Raw genomic sequence first — 19702 nt, 5'->3', positions numbered from 1 at the left:
ATTTTATTATTGCATACAATACATTTTTCCTCTGTTTGCGTCCAAAATCTTTTAGAGTCTGCGAGGAAGCATCACGTCTGCCAACAGAACTAATTAATTCCTTTGGATATTGTAAAAATTCTACTAAGTAATTAAAAAAACAAACAAAAAGAACAAACATACTGTAAGTCCCCATCACATGATGCTGCTACCTGAGCCATGGTTGTGAATACAGCGCAACTTGTGCAATAACACAGGCAGCCCTTGAAAACCCACTTCCTTTTCTCAGGTATCGCACATCAAGTAGATCTTCCAATAGGAACGTTGCATGCATCATACGTTCAGATACAGTCACTCCAATTGGCTCAGAATGTTGTCATGGAAACACTGAACCTCTTCGAAACAACATTGGAACGTTCCATTTAGCTATATTCTGTGGGGGATAGTAGCTCACAGTTGAAACTCAAGTGCACATATTTTCTTTCCATAAGATCATACATGAAATAAAAGTTAGTGGGTCAGCGGCACACGCTAAGAGGAGGTCACCATGATATCAAATTTACCATCACAACAGAGGTGAGTACCACTGACCCTATAACTTTCAGCAGCAGCAGCATCAATTTATAATCTAGCTCAACGAGGGGAGTTCTGAGTTACAGATGATGTCTCCCCTCCTCAAGTGAGGTCTGCGTGTGTGTGATCATACAGTACAACACTCCGGCAACCTATCTCCTACATACAGTCCGTGTGAGGCCGGAGCAGCGTGTGTCTCCGTGTTCAGATCTCCCACTATCTGCAAAATGAACATACGCAGCTTATAGTCATACCAAGTACTGCTATGGATTATATACCCCCTGCAGGAGGTTCTGCCAGGCATAATGTTACAATCCCCATGCGGAGATGTAATATAGAGTGGAAGGAGTTACAGGGAGAGGTAATACAGAATGGAAGGAGTTATAGGCTTATATAGAAAGGGAGTGGTTAAAGGTATGGTTTGAATAGAATGGGAAGAGTTAGAGGGAACAGGAGGGATTATATAGGGTAATAGGAGGGGTTACATCAAAACAGAGGCATTATAGGGATTAGTTATACGGAATGGGTGGAGTTATGTAGAATAGGAGGAGTTTCAGTGAGGGGGTTATATACAGTAGAACGGTTGGATTTACAGGGAGGGGTTAGTTAGAAAGGGAAAATGTTCAGGGAGGAATTACCCAAGGAAATAGTTGATGGTGCCAGGGGGTGATGTGGAGATTTACAAGTGGGGGTATTGGAGATAGACACACAAAGGGGAGAAAGGAGACCAGGGTGAAAGAGACAAGTACACAGGAGAGCTACAAATATTTTTAGGGAAAGGGCAGGGTGATAGTCAGAGACAGAGGATGAGGTGAACACATGGATGAGAATGCACTCAAGACCGAGCAGGGGAAGAAAGCAGAAGTCAATGCAGATAGGATCACAAGTAAACAATTTGTGACTGGAGAAGGTGCGGGCTGCGGCCATTGAGAATGGGTTACTGAGCACTACTTCCTCTGGCCTACAGTATAACTATGCACCACATGGTGACAGCGAAGTTCAGAGGAAGCTACTCACAGAGTTATTATATATAGCAGTGGTTCTCAAACTGTGTGCCTAGGCACCCAGTGGTACGGGACACTTGCAAGGGGGCCCTGTTGGTGGTCCAGTTCAAATTAGTTATGGTAAATGTAATAGGCATTACCAGTGCTGGTGACTGTCAATCATAAAATCTTGTTTCTCAGCACACAATTGAACCTAAGGGTGACATATACACACAATTTATTTAATTTAATATTTATTTCTAAATTTCTCAATAAGAAACTTTTGGCCTAGCGGTGCCGTGAACAAAAATACTGATACTCTAGGGCGCCGTGATTCAAAAAAGTTTGGGAACCACTGACAAAGTGATCACAGGGCCTGATTCAGGTTAGTAAGCAAAACAAAAAAGCACACCATGTTGCACTGCAGGTGGGGCAGATGCAACATGTGCATAGAGCGTTAGATCTGGGTGGGTTATATTGTTTCTGTGCATGGTAAATACTGCCTGCTTTGCATGTAGCCCACAAATGTTGGCTTTATTTTTACACTACAATTTAGATTTCGGTTTGAACACACCCCACCCAACTCTAACTCTCTGCACATGTTCCATCTGCCCCACCTGCAGTGCAACATGGTGTTGCCCAGTTGTGTGGGTTTTTGCTTTGCTTACAAACCAGAATCTGGCCCTAAGCGCAGTTATATAGAGTGAAAACAGGAGGAGGGCGGGAATATAGGGTGCAATAGGAAAGGGAATGGTGGAGATTCTAAACAAGAATAGGTAGCTGCATGGAGTTATAGGAAAGAATATTAGAAGTTAACAGGTTAATAGAAAACAGCTCAGGGTCCAGCCACATAAACAGTTAGAAAAAACACAGTAGATCCTGGTCTGAACAGGAAGATCCTCGTCTGGGCACCTGGAGTAAAGTCAGCCTTGCAGTAATACTCAGTAAGACTATATGCTGCTGTACGCTTACATGTCAAAGCACCTCTCTTTAAAGAGCCCTTTGTTTATATAGGGGCTTACAATGCATATAGGGATTAGCGGGTAGGCACAGCAGGATTGGTAGTACAAGGGCAGGCAGGTGGCGCAGGCTTGGGAGGTGAGACATGCAGTTTCCTGTGCTCAGTTATATCTTCCTTCCACAGTGCAAATGGTCTCCCAGAGACCAGTAACAGAAAGAAGACCCCATACTCCGTCACATTGCACATCAGGGGGCTGGCTTGTATCCTTTACTAATATAAACCCCATCCAACAGCAGGGAGGAAGTTACTGTAAAATGGTAGATTCAAATTTCCGTGACTTGCGGCGTCCAATCACTGTGGTCGTTCTGATGCAGCCGCAGGTGAGACAGTTCCACAACGTTAAAAGTTTTGTGCTGGTAAAGGGAGGGTGGTGGAGGGGGACAGTCTGTAGAGTATAGAGACACTGTCCTGCTGCAGGCTCTGTAACAGGTGGCGCTGGTCTCTCCAGCCACCTCTGTACAGCTCCTACGCTGGGACGATGACACAATTACCTTCCAGAGTCCCCGGCGCAGTGTACAGAACCAGCTTCATGGAGTCTATTTGTTCGTTAGCAATGGACGGATGAGATTTCATTTCGCTGAGGAAGAAGGATGCAGAACATCTCCAAAGGAAGATGACGTGGGAAGCACTGAGATGTTGGTGCCTGGGCACAGCCTTTATAGGATTGTTTTTAGTGATCTCGTAGTATTTTCATCCATCCTCTGGTCCTTGGCGCCTCCCGTGGATGATCCTCCATAACTATGTTTTGTGTGTGAAGCGTGCCCACACCTGCTGGAGCTGGGAGCGGGAGATACGCAGCACGGAGGGCACTAGTCTGTGGTTGCCAGCTGGCAGCGGTGCGTGCCGGCGATGCGGCAGGCGTACGGGACTGCTCTCCGCAGAGCGGCTCCGCTGGATGAAGGTGCCTGCAGAGTGTGGATAATGTTCTGTCTCCAGTGTAGAGGATGAGAAGACGGAAGACGCCAGTCTACGGAGGGGGCTGTACCTCGGCAGGGGGTGCTGGGAGAGCCTGTCCTCCTCCAGCTGAAAAACATCAAGAAGAGCGGAGGGAAAGGAGTCAGGCAATGATGAGACTTGCTTCCTGCTTCTAGCTACGTGTTGCGTTAAGTGCATGCTGTGGGCGTCTTCGGGGAGCCCCCTGTATCATGAGCCTGCACCACCTGCCCTACCCAATGGGCTGCCCTGACGGAGGGAAATGCAGCTGCTGCTTAGTCAGTTCCCTGCGCTGCTGAGGAGGGTGCGTCTGAGGAGAAGCTTTTGCTGAAGTAACCGTGCAGTGAAATTCAACCATGTTACAGAGCATAAAAGCACAACAGGCCGCAGTAACCCACCACACACTACAGTAGCACAGCAATATCAGTGTGACACATGCAAGCATTCCTTGTGACTAACGATAAAGTGACCAGTGTGTACCACAGCTCTCATCCTGTGCGTGTCATCCTGTGTGTACCACAGCTCTCAGCCAGTGGCCGCTAAGAGGTTAATACTGGCAGGCAGAAGCAGCATCAGACTGCAGGGAGAGGGGTGAGCAGAGTATGCTGGTAGTGGCATCAGGTTCCCTGCCACAAGCACATTAGCACCCGGCAACTCGACTGTTTACTGGGGGGGGGGGGGGGGGGGGGGGGGGGGGGGGGATGCATCAAACCTTAGAGAAAGATAATGTAGATTTGTTGGCCATAGAACCCAATCAGCTTATAAGGAGGAGATGCATCAAACCTTCAGAGAGATAGAGTAGAAAAGTTGCCCATAGCAACCATATTCTGTCATTTTATAGTCTGTGCTCGATAAATGATACCTATAAGCTGACTGGTTTCTATGGGCAACTTTTCCACTTTATCTCTCTCTTTAAAGTTTGATACAGCCCCCCCTTAGTAAGATGCTCTCTGACATCATTATATACTCAATGTTTTCTCTCTAAGGAACCTTACAGTACAGAGTATATCTATGCAATGTGCAGTGCAGAGGAAGTGTGACAGTACCTCTATGACAATATGCAGTGCAAAAGGAATTGTAACGGTAGCTCTATGACTATGTGCAGTGCGCAGGAAGTGTGACAGTACCTCTATGACAATGTGTAGCGCAGAGGAATCGTGACGGTGCCTCTATGACGATGTGCAGTGCAGAGGAAGTGTGCTGGTACCTCTACGACAATGTGCAGTGCAGAGGAAGTGTGACCGTTATCTCTATAACAATGTGCAATGCAGAGGAATTTTGACTGTATCTCTATGACAATATGCAGTGCAAAGAAAATGTTACAGTATCTCTATGACGATAGGCACTGCAGAGGAAGTGTGACAGTATCTCTATGACGATAGGCACTGCAGAGGAAGTGTGACAGTACCTCTATGACGATGTGCAGTACAGAGGAAATGTGACAGTACCTCTATGACGATGTGCAGTACAGAGGAAATGTGACATTACCTCTATGACGATGTGCAGTACAGAGGAAATGTGACATTACCTCTATGACGATGTGCAGTGCACAATGGGGGTAATTCTGAGTTGATCGCAGCAGCAAGTTTGCTAGCAATTGGGCAAAACCATGTGCACTGCAGGGGGGGGGGGGGGCAGATATAACATTTGCAGAGATAGTTAGATTTGGGTGGGTTATTTTATTTCTGTGCAGGGTAAATACTGGCTGCTTTATTTTTACACTGCAATTAAGATTGCAGATTGAACACACCCCACCCAAATCTAACTCTCTCTGCACATGTTATATCTGAACCCCCTGCAGTGCACATGGTTTTGCCCAACTGCTAACAAAATTCCTGCTGCGATCAACTTGGAATTACCCCCAATATGCAGTGCAGTGGATTTGTGACAGTACCTCTATGACGATGTGCAGTGCACAGGAAGTATGACGGTACCTCTATGACGATTTGCAGCACAGGGGAAATGTGACAGTACCTCTATGACGATGTGCAGTGCACAGGAAGTATGACGGTACCTCTATGACGATTTGCAGCACAGGGGAAATGTGACGGTACCTCTATGACGATGTGCAGTGCACAGGAAGTGTGACGGTACCTCTATGACAATGTGCAGTGCAGAGAACGTGTGACAGTGTCTCTATGACTATGTGCAGTGGAAGTGTGATAGTACCTCTATGACGATGTGCAGTGCACAGGAATTCTGATGGTGCCTCTATGACGATGAGTAGTGCAGAGGAAGTGTGACAGTACTCTATGACAATATGCAGTGCAGAGGAATTGTGACGGTACCTCTATTACAATGTGCAGTGCAGAGGAAGTGTGACGGTACCTCCATGACGTTTTTCAGCACAGAGGAAGTGCGACAGTACCTCTATGACAATGTTTAAGGCAGAGGAATTGTGACGGTGCCTCTATGACGATGTGCAGTGCAGAGGAAGTGTGATGGTACCTCAATGACGATATGCAGTAGAGAGGAAGTGTGACAGTACCTCTATGACAATGTGCAGTGCAGAGGAAGTGTTACAGTATCTCTATAACAATGTGCAATGCAGAGGAATTATGACAATACCTCTATGATGATGTGCAGTGCGCAGGAAGTGTGACGGTACCTCTACGACAATGTGCAGTGCAGAGAAAGTGTGACGGTGCCTCTACGAAGATGTGCAGTGCAGTGGAAGTGTAATACAGGTTGAGTATCCCATATCCAAATATTCCGAAATACGTAATATTCCGAAATACGGACTTTTTTGAGTAAGAGTGAGATAGTGAAACCTTTGTTTTCTGATGGCTCAATGTACACAAACTTTGTTTAATACACAAAGTTATTAAAAATATTGTATTAAATGACCTTCAGGCTGTGTTTAAGGTGTATATGAAACATAAATGAATTGTGTGAATGTACACACACTTTGTTTAATGCACAAAGTTATAAAAAATATTGGCTAAAATTATCTTCAGGCTGTGTGTATAAGGTGTATATGTAACATAAATGCATTCTGTGCTTAGATTTAGGTCCCATCACCATAATATCTCATTATGGTATGCAATTATTCCAAAATACGGAAAAATCCCATATCCAAAATACCTCTGGTCCCAAGCATTTTGGATAAGGGAGACTCAACCTGTAATACCTCTATGACGATGTGCAGTGCAGAGGAATTCTGACGGTGCCTCTATGACGATGCGCAGTGCAGAGGAAGTGTGACAGTACTCTATGACAATATACAGTGCAGGGGAAGTGTGACAGTACCTCAATGATATTTTGCAGCACAGAGGAAGTGTGACGGTACCTCTATGACAATGTGCAGTGCAGAGGAAGTGTGACAGTATCTCTATAACAATGTGCAGTGCAGAGGAAGTATGACAGTACCTCTATGACAGTGTGCTGCGCAGAGTATTTTCTGTACAGTATTTTTTATTTGAGTACTAAGTAGCACGAACAGCTTGTAACGTACTCTGCTCTAAAGGCTACAGCGGCAAGTGTTATCTTTATAAGTATAATGGGGAGAGATAAAAGCTCCTTCCTAAGTTCCTGGATGCCAAAACACTGTGCTTAGCATCTCGGTACAGTATTTTCTATCTAGCCAGAATCCCCGCACCCCGTGCAAGCTGGGCGGACAATTGGAGGGGACCCGACATACGGATGCTTGCCGTTTCCCTTTGCAGTGTTGTATAAACTAGTGGCCGGTCTCGTGTCTCTGGGACACCCAGAACTGGAGATATCGGGGCGCAAAGTGGACCCATTTTCTCATAGACTATAATGGGCCCGTTAATTCAGACCCACCATGGGTTCCGACGCTTGCTGTTAGCCTTGTGGGGGTCATAGAAACTTGGGGTCGGTATCCTCTGGTAACTAATCGTCTCCCCTTCCATACCAACCTGGTTCTGAGCTGATTAGACCCCCAGAACTGGAGATAGTAAGCTTTAAGCCCATTTTCATTTAATTTAATTTAATAGCTCACATAAACCTAACGTCAAAGGACCATTGCTTTAACACGTTCATTTGCGTCTGTATATACTATTTTTATTTATTGATGTATTGGGTTTCTTTTTTTGGGTCCCGACAGAAAATTTATATTTTCAACAGCGTCTCTGAACTCACCACCTACCCCCTCACCCTTCCCCCTCTCCTAAGAGACTGATCTTTTAAGACAAAGAGGCCAACACAGTATGTAAATGAAGGGCTGATACTACAGTCACTTTGGTGTGCATAATTCTACTGAATGTAAGGTTCTTAAATATATGAATGTTATAAAAAAATAAAATAATAATAAAGTGTCAAGAAGAAAAAACAAAAAAAACAAAGACATTCGCGCTTTGGGAATCGAACCCGGGACTCTGAGCATGGGGTGTGGGACACTTCATCGCTTGGCCACGCCACCTGATGATAGAGACACAAGTTCATGTGTAAATGTAAGCAATGATCCCTTCCCATGGGTTTTGCTGTATTGGCTACGAGACTTGGACGCTCACATACAGTACTGTATGCCTAACGTCAGTGGACCCTTGCTTTAACACATTTGTTTGCGTCTGTATACACTATTTATATTTACTGATTAGTCTATGGGACTTAGACAATCACATAAACCGTCAATGGACCATTGCTTTAACACATTCGCTTGCGTCTGTATACACTAATTTTATTGATTGATTTATTGGTTTCTTTTTTTTTAAATTGACTTTCTCTGTCTGACCATTGGTCTGTGTGTACGGCTTATGTTCATTAGGTTGACAGCCATTAGGCTGATCACTATTGGTCGACATGCATTAGATTGACATGGTCACTAGGTCGACATGTACTAGGTTGACATGAAAATAGGTCGACATGAGTTTTTCACATTTTTTTTTTTACTTTTTCATACTTTACGATCCACGTGGACTACGATTTGGAATAGTAACCCATGCCAAGTGCAGTGAGGCACCTTGCCCCAAAGCATGGCGAGCAGACACAGTGCACTAATTCGTTTTTCCATCACTTTACGAAGAAAACGACACCAAAAAAAGTTAAAAATAAACTCATGTCGACCTAGTACATGTCTACCTAATGACCATGTCGACTTAGTGACCATGCCGACCTAATGCATGTTGACCAAAAGTGGTCGACCTAAAGACCCATACCCGTGTGTACAGTATACAGTAACATTACAGTTGCCACTGATCATTTGCCAGAGCTTGTAGATCACTCCGTCGCTATTCGCTCTACAGTACTGGATTAGTGGAGCATTAGCCACCCAGTGGTGAAGATGTGTATTGCATGCTGCGTATGTAGTCATGCCTCAACGTGCCTGTCCGTGCAACAACTGAACAACCTGAGCTATCGCTTAGGTGTGACTAATCCTCTGTTTAGGCGGAGAAACAGCAACAATGAGGGAGGCTCCATCTGTAGGTCTTGCTCTAAGATCCATACCAACAGTTCCCCATCTAATAACCATACTATTCCCCTCTTCCATGCTTTTATCATCCCGCCTCTCTCTGATGTTTACTTAAATTATGCGTGTCAATGATGCTCAGTCTTTCCCATTCCCGATGCCCATACCAGCCCGCCTCTCCCTAATGCCAATATCATCAGTTCTCATTCCCTGATCCCGAACCCATCCTGCTTCTCCGTGATGCCCATACAATACCCTATCCATGATGCCCAAACTATCCCAGCTCCTTCTGATGTCCACACCATCCAACTTCTTACTAATGCCAAGACCAGCAATTTCCAATCCCTGATCCCCACACTATTTGTTTTTTTCTTGATGCCCATACTATGCCACCTCCTTCTGATGTGCATACAATTAATTACCTATCCCTGATGCCAGTATCATACCATCTCTCCATGATGCTTATCTTAGTTATGTCTTTACAAGAGGAAAGAGACAAACCGCCTGTACAATAATCAAACGTGGCAGCATTCAGCAGCAGGATAGAGCTGCATTACCTCGACAACAGGCGGAAGTATTCAATAAAACCAGGAATAGCTGCAATACCTGCACAATGACCATAGGGACAGTATTCAGCAGCAGGAAAGAACTGCAGCACTTGTATAATAACCATAGGGGGCAGTATTTAGTAGCAGGATGGGGCAGCAATACTTATATAATGACCACAGTAGTCAGCATCTGGATAGTTCCCACTGTGCCTGTACAATCACCACAGATGGTAATATTTAGAAACAGCAGTAAAGACCTGCAATACCTGCATGATGGCCACAGGGGGCAGTATTTAGAAGCTGGACAGAGCCGCAGTACTTGTGTAATCACAACAGAGGTGGATTATTCTTTGGATTCATTCATATTAAATTACACTGTACTGGTTACACGTTAATTGCCAATTGATGGGTCTTCTAAATAATATATACATACTTTGTCGGTATCCGGACTCCAGGTCGACAATAGAAAGGTCGACGCACCTTAGGTCGACATGGACAAAAGGTCGACGGGAACAAGGTCGACATGGACAAAAGGCCGACATGGACAAAAGGTCGACAGGAACAAGGACAACATGGAAAAAGGTCGATATGAGTTTTTCGCGATTTTCTTTTTTTGAACCTTTTCATACTTAATGATCCACGTGGACTACGATTGGAACGGTAATCTGTGCCGAGCGAAGCGGTAGCAGAGCGAAGGCACCATGCCCGAAGCATGGCGAGCGAAGCGAGCCATGCGAGGGGACGCGGTGCACTAATTGGGGTTCCCGGTCACTCTACGAAGAGAACGACACCAAAAAAACATAAAAACTCATGTCGACCTTTTTCCATGTCGACCTTGTTCCTGTCGACCTTTTGTCCATGGAGTGGGTTGCCTTCATTATAGATCAAATTCTCTGGGTATTACTAGAGTGCGGTTTCGGTTTTCAATGGATGCCTCCCCCACTGCTTGCCTCTTACTGTGATGAGGTGAAGGTGTCTAAGCCTCATAATGTAGAGATGCTATCTGTGGCCACCAGAGGCCTCTGGTAGACCTTGAAGATTTAATGCTCTTTGGATACTGCGACAGTGCAAGGTGGATCTGCCTCAATTTACAAAAGCCTCCAAACATATTAAGATCTAATGGGTTACATTTGGGAGGATAGATAGTGCCAAGAAAAGTTGTAAATCATAAATGCAACGGTTCCATGGTGGAAGAACTGGAAATTAACCTACAGAGAAAATTATACAAACCTTAGACCAAATGTTGTGTTACTGTATATTGCTATTTCTCCTTTTACAGTACTTTTTTAGGTAGGCTCTTATGTCCATTCTTCTAATTTGTATGGTGGAGCAGGCTGTATCCAATAAAGTGAAGAATTACTTACCTGCAGTGGATGATGTTGCTTTAGGTATTATTAATATAGGGGTTTCTTTGACTTTTTGATTCCATGTTGCTTCCATGTGTATTGAATGGTACAAGGAATTAGATAATGCTGTTTGCAGAACTTTGGATCAGAAGAGGTAGCCTCAAGAGATGGGAACATTAGCAGGACCTTCCATTATATATGGTCTATGGTTTCAAGTGTCTGAGTAAGTGGGGAATAGAGAGGTCTATATGGCTACTGTACAAAGACTATAGTTTAAGGTATATGTACAGTATCTACTTTCATCTCCAGCTTTCACTCAAAGGTTGTGTCGACACAAGGTTGCTTGGTAATCTGATGTCCTTAAAGTGATGGGCAATTCCCAGCAAAAATATTAGACATACACTGGTAGTCATTGCACAGGAAGATCTACTGTATATCAGAGATCATTTCATTTGATTGTAATATTTGTGAGATAAGAAATATCCACTGTTGCATAATCATAACAACAAACCTATTATATCTGTATATTGGGGAAGCAGACAATAATAGAAGGAAATGTCAGATAGACTCAAGGTAATGAGGTTACATTTTCAAAAATACTCAAATGTAGCCTACAGAGTTTATACAACAAATTGACTAGGTAGAGAAACTATGTGTCTATACATATAGTGACGATTACCATACAAAAACTATTTTTAAAAAGCTCACATCTATCCATCTTCTAATTCTCAACCTCCCTGTCTTACACAAACCTGTCTTACCTCCCCTGACACTACAGTATGTTCCCTGCATCTTTCTTCTATGTGAGATTCTTCTCTGCCATACTCCAATACATGGAGACATATACACTGTAGACACAGTGTATGCATCATACATAGACACAGTGTATGCATCATACTTCTTCCGTGCCATGCCGTTCCATGTCTGATCCCCAGAAACCATCTACTTCTTCAACAATGTTGCTGCCTGGTTTATGTATTCCCAGACCTATGAACTGCTGACTCTCACACTCATACTAGGTGATTTCAGACTCTCTACTGACAACCCCCATATCTGTGCTTCCTTCTTTAGTCTCTCCCAGTGGATCTCATCTCACACACATTGTGAGGGACAAGTCCTCACCAAGTGCACCACGTCTGCTCCATCTCTAGTTTCTCCAACTCGGCCTTCCTGCACTATGACCACCGGCTACTTATCTTGTGCCTTATCTTGTTTTATGCTCCGGCACCCAAATCCACACCTGCACAATGACTACTGTAGATCGACTCCTCCTCCTTTCCCTTCCCCCTCACAGCTCGTGACTACATTAACACCGTTTCCAAGGATGTATTCTCATGCCAGAGCACACCTTCCCTTTTACACACAAGCTCATCTTACCGATGAGGAGTAACCAGCTCTTCTCCCAGCCATTCTTTCCCACTACCGCCATTCTTACCCCCTTTACCTCATAACTACTTCAGAAGCTTGCATACAAAATTCCTCACTCACTTTCTCTCCTCTTACTTCATTCTCCACTCATTGGAACTTCTGCCTGGGATGAAAATAATGACTTAAAAGGAAAATGGTACACATAGTGGGAAAATAGAAACATGCCCTTCAGGTTCAATCCATCTATCCAAAGGAAGACAAAATAAAGCCCCCCGTGTGACAGGTGCCAAATTAGCCTCACTGGCAGGAAAAATGCTTATGGACTCCAAAAGAATAAAAAAGACAAGTGGCCAAATGGAAGTTATTTCATGTAACGTACAGTGTCTGGGGAAAGTGTTGAATTAGTTCAGCTTAACAAAGCAAGGAAACAATTATGAGGCATTTGAAGTGATATGAATGTAACCGCACTATATACTTCTGCTAAGACTTGAGACTAGGCCACTGAGACAATGGCCTCACGTGTGATCAATGATCTACTTCCAGTTTAGTCCTCCTGGACATCTATGACACTTTGCACACTGTTGGTCATACCTTTTACTCTACTGGGGTTATGACACAGTTTTTGGGTCACTTCCTATGTATCCAAGTGCTCCTTCAGTGTTGCCACATCTGCACCCCTTCCACTTTTCCTATCTGTTGGGGTTCTGTTCTCTTACCTCTTTGTTTTTATCACTGTATTTGTTAATAAACTTACTATAGTAATAATAAGATTTTACTTACCGATAAATCTATTTCTCGGAGTCCGTAGTGGATGCTGGGGTTCCTGAAAGGACCATGGGGAATAGCGGCTCCGCAGGAGACAGGGCACAAAAAGTAAAGCTTTTTCAGATCAGGTGGTGTGCACTGGCTCCTCCCCCTATGACCCTCCTCCAGACTCCAGTTAGGTACTGTGCCCGGACGAGCGTACACAATAAGGGAGGATTTTGAATCCCGGGTAAGACTCATACCAGCCACACCAATCACACCGTACAACCTGTGATCTAAACCCAGTTAACAGTATGATAACAGCGGAGCCTCTGAAAGATGGCTTCCTTCAACAATAACCCGAATTAGTTAACAATAACTATGTACAATTTATGCAGATAATCCGCACTTGGGATGGGCGCCCAGCATCCACTACGGACTCCGAGAAATAGATTTATCGGTAAGTAAAATCTTATTTTCTCTATCGTCCTAGTGGATGCTGGGGTTCCTGAAAGGACCATGGGGATTATACCAAAGCTCCCAAACGGGCGGGAGAGTGCGGATGACTCTGCAGCACCGAATGAGAGAACTCCAGGTCCTCCTTAGCCAGAGTATCAAATTTGTAAAATTTTACAAACGTGTTCTCCCCTGACCACGTAGCTGCTCGGCAAAGTTGTAATGCCGAGACCCCTCGGGCAGCCGCCCAAGATGAGCCCACCTTCCTTGTGGAGTGGGCCTTTACAGATTTAGGCTGTGGCAGGCCTGCCACAGAATGTGCAAGTTGGATTGTGCTACAGATCCAACGAGCAATCGTCTGCTTAGACGCAGGAGCACCCATCTTGTTGGGTGCATACAATATAAACAACGAGTCAGATTTTCTGACTCCAGCTGTCCTTGCAATATATATTTTTAATGCTCTGACAACGTCCAGTAACTTGGAGTCCTCCAAGTCACTTGTAGCCGCAGGCACTACAATAGGCTGGTTCAGATGAAATGCTGACACCACCTTAGGGAGAAAATGCGGACGAGTCCGCAGTTCTGCCCTGTCCGAATGGAAAATCAGATATGGGCTTTTGTAAGATAAAGCTGCCAATTCTGATACTCTCCTGGCAGAAGCCAGGGCTAGAAGCATGGTCACTTTCCAAGTGAGATATTTCAAATCCACCTTATTTAGTGGTTCAAACCAATGAGATTTTAGAAAGTCCAAAACCACATTGAGATCCCACGGTGCCACTGGAGGCACCACAGGAGGCTGTATATGCAGCACTCCCTTAACAAAGGTCTGGACTTCAGGGACTGAAGCCAATTCTTTTTGAAAGAAAATCGACAGGGCCGAAATTTGAACCTTAATAGATCCCAATTTGAGACCCATAGACAATCCTGATTGCAGGAAATGTAGGAATCGACCCAGTTGAAATTCCTCCGTCGGAGCACTCCGATCTTCGCACCACGCAACATATTTTCGCCAAATTCGGTGATAATGTTGCACGGTTACTTCCTTCCTTGCTTTAATCAAAGTAGGAATGACTTCTTCCGGCATGCCTTTTTCCTTTAGGATCCGGCGTTCAACCGCCATGCCGTCAAACGCAGCCGCGGTAAGTCTTGAAACAGACAGGGACCCTGCTGAAGCAAGTCCCTCCTTAGAGGTAGAGGCCACGGATCTTCCGTGATCATCTCTTGAAGTTCCGGGTACCAAGTCCTTCTTGGCCAATCCGGAACCACTAGTATCGTTCTTACGCCTCTTTGCCGTATAATTCTCAATACTTTTGGTATGAGAGGCAGAGGAGGAAACACATACACCGACTGGTACACCCAAGGCGTTACCAGCGCGTCCACAGCTATTGCCTGCGGATCTCTTGACCTGGCGCAATACCTGTCCAGTTTTTTGTTGAGGCGAGACGCCATCATGTCCACCATTGGTCTTTCCCAACGGGTTACCAGCATGTGGAAGACTTCTGGATGAAGTCCCCACTCTCCCGGGTGAAGATCGTGTCTGCTGAGGAAGTCTGCTTCCCAGTTGTCCACTCCCGGGATGAACACTGCTGACAGTGCTATCACATGATTCTCTGCCCAGCGAAGAATCCTTGCAGCTTCTGCCATTGCACTCCTGCTTCTTGTGCCGCCCTGTCTGTTCACATGGGCGACTGCCGTGATGTTGTCCGACTGGATCAACACCGGTTTTCCCTGAAGCAGAGGTTCTGCCTGGCTTAGAGCATTGTATATTGCTCTTAGTTCCAGAATGTTTATGTGAAGAGACGTTTCCAGGCTTGTCCATACTCCCTGGAAGTTTCTTCCTTGTGTGACTGCTCCCCAGCCTCTCAGGCTGGCGTCCGTGGTCACCAGGATCCAATCCTGTATGCCGAATCTGCGGCCCTCCAATAGATGAGGACTCTGCAACCACCACAGAAGAGACACCCTTGTCCTTGGAGACAGGGTTATCCGTAGGTGCATCTGAAGATGCGACCCTGACCATTTGTCCAACAGATCCCTTTGGAAAATTCTTGCGTGGAATCTGCCGAATGGAATTGCTTCGTAAGAAGCCACCATTTTTCCCAGGACTCTTGTGCATTGATGTACGGACACCTTTCCTGGTTTTAGGAGGTTCCTGACAAGCTCGGATAACTCCTTGGCTTTTTCCTCCGGGAGAAAAACCTTTTTCTGAACCGTGTCCAGAATCATCCCTAGGAACAGCAGACGAGTTGTCGGCATTAACTGGGATTTTGGAATATTCAGAATCCACCCGTGCTGTTTTAGCACTTCTTGAGACAGTGCTAATCCCATCTCTAGCTGTTCTCTGGACCTCGCCCTTATTAGGAGATCGTCCAAGTATGGGATAATTAATATGCCTTTTCTTCGAAGAAGAATCATCATCTCGGCCATTACCTTTGTAAAGATCCGAGGTGCCGTGGACAATCCGAACGGCAGCGTCTGAAACTGATAGTGACAGTTTTGTACAACGAACCTGAGGTACCCCTGGTGTGAGGGGTAAATTGGAACGTGGAGATACGCATCCTTGATGTCCAAGGATACCATAAAGTCCCCCTCTTCCAGGTTCGCTATCACTGCTCTGAGTGACTCCATCTTGAACTTGAACTTCTTTATGTACAGGTTCAAGGACTTCAGATTTAGAATAGGCCTTACCGAGCCATCCGGCTTCGGTACCACAAAAAGAGTGGAATAATACCCCTTCCCTTGTTGTAGAAGAGGTACCTTGACTATCACCTGCTGAGAGTACAGCTTGTGAATGGCTTCCAAAACCGTCTCCCTTTCGGAGGGGGACGTTGGTAAAGCAGACTTCAGGAAACGGCGAGGTGGATCTGTCTCTAATTCCAACCTGTACCCTTGAGATATTATCTGCAGGATCCAGGAATCTACCTGCGAGTGAGCCCACTGCGCGCTGTAATTTTTGAGACGACCGCCCACCGTCCCCGAGTCCGCTTGAGAAGCCCCAGCGTCATGCTGAGGCTTTTGTAGAAGCCGGGGAGGGCTTCTGTTCCTGGGAAGGAGCTGCGTGTTGCTGTCTCTTCCCTCGACCTCTGCCTCGTGGCAGATATGAATAGCCCTTTGCTCTCTTATTTTTAAAGGAACGAAAGGGCTGCGGTTGAAAAGTCGGTGCCTTTTTCTGTTGGGGAGTGACTTGAGGTAGAAAGGTGGATTTCCCGGCTGTAGCCGTGGCCACCAAATCTGATAGACCGACTCCAAATAACTCCTCCCCTTTATACGGCAAAACTTCCATATGCCGTTTTGAATCCGCATCGCCTGTCCACTGTCGCGTCCATAAAGCTCTTCTGGCCGAAATGGACATAGCACTTACCCGTGATGCCAGTGTGCAGATATCCCTCTGTGCATCACGCATATAAAGAAATGCATCCTTTATTTGTTCTAACGACAGTAAAATATTGTCCCTGTCCAGGGTATCAATATTTTCAATCAGGGACTCTGACCAAACTACCCCAGCACTGCCCATCCAGGCAGTCGCTACAGCTGGTCGTAGTATAACACCTGCATGTGTGTATATACTTTTTTGGATATTTTCCATCCTCCTATCTGATGGATCTTTAAGTGCGGCCGTCTCAGGAGAGGGTAACGCCACTTGTTTAGATAAGCGTGTTAGCGCCTTGTCCACCCTAGGAGGTGTTTCCCAGCGCTCCCTAACCTCTGGCGGGAAAGGGTATAATGCCAATAATTTCTTTGAAATTATCAGCTTTTTATCAGGGGCAACCCACGCTTCATTACACACGTCATTTAATTCTTCTGATTCAGGAAAAACTATAGGTAGTTTTTTCATACCCCACATAATACCCTGTTTAGTGGTACCTGTAGTATCAGCTAAATGTAACGCCTCCTTCATTGCCAAAATCATATAACGTGTGGCCCTACTGGAAAATACGGTTGATTCGTCACCGTCACCACTGGAGTCATCGCCTGTGTCTGGGTCTGTGTCGACCGACTGAGGCAAAGGGCGTTTCACAGCCCCTGACGGTGTTTGAGTCGCCTGGACAGGCACTAATTGATTGTCCGGCCGCCTCATGTCGTCAAACGACTGCTTTAGCGTGTTGACACTATCCCGTAGTTCCATAAATAAAGGCATCCATTCTGGTGTCGACTCCCTAGGGGGTGACATCCTCATATTTGGCAACTGCTCCGCCTCCACACCAATATCGTCCTCATACATGTCGACACACACGTACCGACACACAGCAGACACACAGGGAATGCTCCTAACGAAGACAGGACCCACTAGCCCTTTGGGGAGACAGAGGGAGAGTTTGCCAGCACACACCAAAAGCGCTATATATATATCAGGGATAGCCTTATAATAAGTGCTCCCTTATAGCTGCTTTGTTATATCAAAATATCGCCATAAATTTGCCCCCCCCTCTCTGTTTTACCCTGTTTCTGTAGTGCAGTGCAGGGGAGAGACTTGGGAGCCGTCCTGACCAGCGGAGCTGTGAGAGGAAATGGCGCCGTGTGCTGAGGAGATAGGCCCCGCCCCTTTTCTGGCGGGCTCGTCTCCCGCTATTTAGAAAAATCAGGCAGGGGTTAAATATCTCCATATAGCCTCTAGGGGCTATATGTGAGGTATTTTTAGCCTTTATAGGTATTCATTTGCCTCCCAGGGCGCCCCCCTCCCAGCGCCCTGCACCCTCAGTGACTGCCGTGTGAAGTGTGCTGAGAGGAAAATGGCGCACAGCTGCAGTGCTGTGCGCTACCTTTAGAAGACTGCAGGAGTCTTCAGCCGCCGATTCTGGACCTCTTCTGACTTCAGCATCTGCAAGGGGGCCGGCGGCGCGGCTCCGGTGACCATCCAGGCTGTACCTGTGATCGTCCCTCTGGAGCTTGATGTCCAGTAGCCAAGAAGCCAATCCATCCTGCACGCAGGTGAGTTGACTCCTTCTCCCCTCAGTCCCTCGCTGCAGTGATCCTGTTGCCAGCAGGAATCACTGTAAAATAAAAAACCTAGCTAAACTTTTTCTAAGCAGCTCTTTAGGAGAGCCACCTAGATTGCACCCTTCTCGGCCGGGCACAAAAATCTAACTGGAGTCTGGAGGAGGGTCATAGGGGGAGGAGCCAGTGCACACCACCTGATCTGAAAAAGCTTTACTTTTTGTGCCCTGTCTCCTGCGGAGCCGCTATTCCCCATGGTCCTTTCAGGAACCCCAGCATCCACTAGGACGATAGAGAAATGGCTATTCCGCATTCAGTACCATGTCTACACTGAAAACACCCAGTTCCCTTTCCACTTCTGGATTGCCTGGCCATATTGTCAGGCTGCAGAGATGGATACCGTTAGAATAACTCTCATCCTATCTCATCCATTACTCCATATGCGCTTATGATCAACTGACAGCATCATTCCTTTGTATGTGTTGGTGATTGATTCCCTTTCCATTTTACCTGTTAAAAATGTCGGCAATGTTTTACACTAGCTTTTTTCTTACCTGTCTTTGGGGTCCAGTGGGATCAGACTCTCTCCTCCGTTGTCGAGTTGCTGATGTTGAATGGGAGTGTGATGGGCTTGCAGGTTGGGGAAGTGGCCTGCTTTCTGAACCCTCATGTCTGGAAGATGTCTCTTCCTCTGCTACAGTTTGCATGGCACGAGGCCTAACGTCATGTACTTTAGGCCTGACGGCTGCATCTGCACCCCCTGGCTTCCGTCTCTCCTCCCCATCATCCAGAGGCCGAAGTTCCTCAGGTTCTTCGTCTGTTGTCCCTGAGGTCGTAGGCTCTGCCCCAGGGTGGAAGTCCTTGAGTTCAGTCTCTTTGTCAATGATAACCCATTCTTTGCTGTCAAAGTCCTCCTCTTCAGCCAGTGGCACAGAGCGGAAGGCATTACTCAAGGCTTCGTGCTCTACAGATGCTGAGACCTCCATGCGGCCACTGGCTTGTCGGTCAACCTGCCCTGTATCAATGGACAACATCTGAGCCGGCTGCGAGGAACACACCTGTCGTGAAGGAGATGCAGGGAGGTCCATGCGGGATCTGAAGATGACAAAACAGACAAGCTATGATGAAACAACATTAGACATTACGTACATGGAAAAAAACACTGCCATGACCAAATTATATATATATATATATATATATATATATATATATAGGCCCCTAGTCAGTATTTCAAAAGTTCTTTGAATGAAGGAGCCTTTTAACTAAATAATCTTCACTTCACTAATGGTCAAGCATTACAAATACATTGAGTCATGTGACACAGAAGTACCAGGCATGTAACAGAAATTGGACAACAAAATTATATAGATGCATACATGCTTTGGATATAAGCAGTTAGAATAGGATGAGTTCTTTCCTAATATTTAGTGGCATGACTGTATAGGGAAAAG

General features: G+C 45.7%; 1 protein-coding gene across 4 annotated transcripts in view; it reads right to left on the bottom strand.

Moving 5' to 3' along the window:
• Positions 1-19702, bottom strand: part of TTBK1 (tau tubulin kinase 1) — a 209155-nt gene that overhangs the window by 58829 nt on the left and 130624 nt on the right. For all 4 annotated transcript variants that reach the window (XM_063918755.1, XM_063918759.1, XM_063918756.1 and 1 more), the window contains one exon: positions 18806-19346. In XM_063918755.1, coding sequence (XP_063774825.1) covers positions 18806-19346 — 541 coding nt within the window. The remainder of the gene's footprint in view (positions 1-18805; positions 19347-19702) is intronic.

This window comes from Pseudophryne corroboree, chromosome 4 (genome assembly GCF_028390025.1).
Source record: "Pseudophryne corroboree isolate aPseCor3 chromosome 4, aPseCor3.hap2, whole genome shotgun sequence".
Lineage (NCBI taxonomy): Eukaryota > Metazoa > Chordata > Amphibia > Anura > Myobatrachidae > Pseudophryne > Pseudophryne corroboree.
Note: the sequence above shows the minus strand (reverse complement) of the source record. Positions and strands in the feature narration are given on the sequence as shown.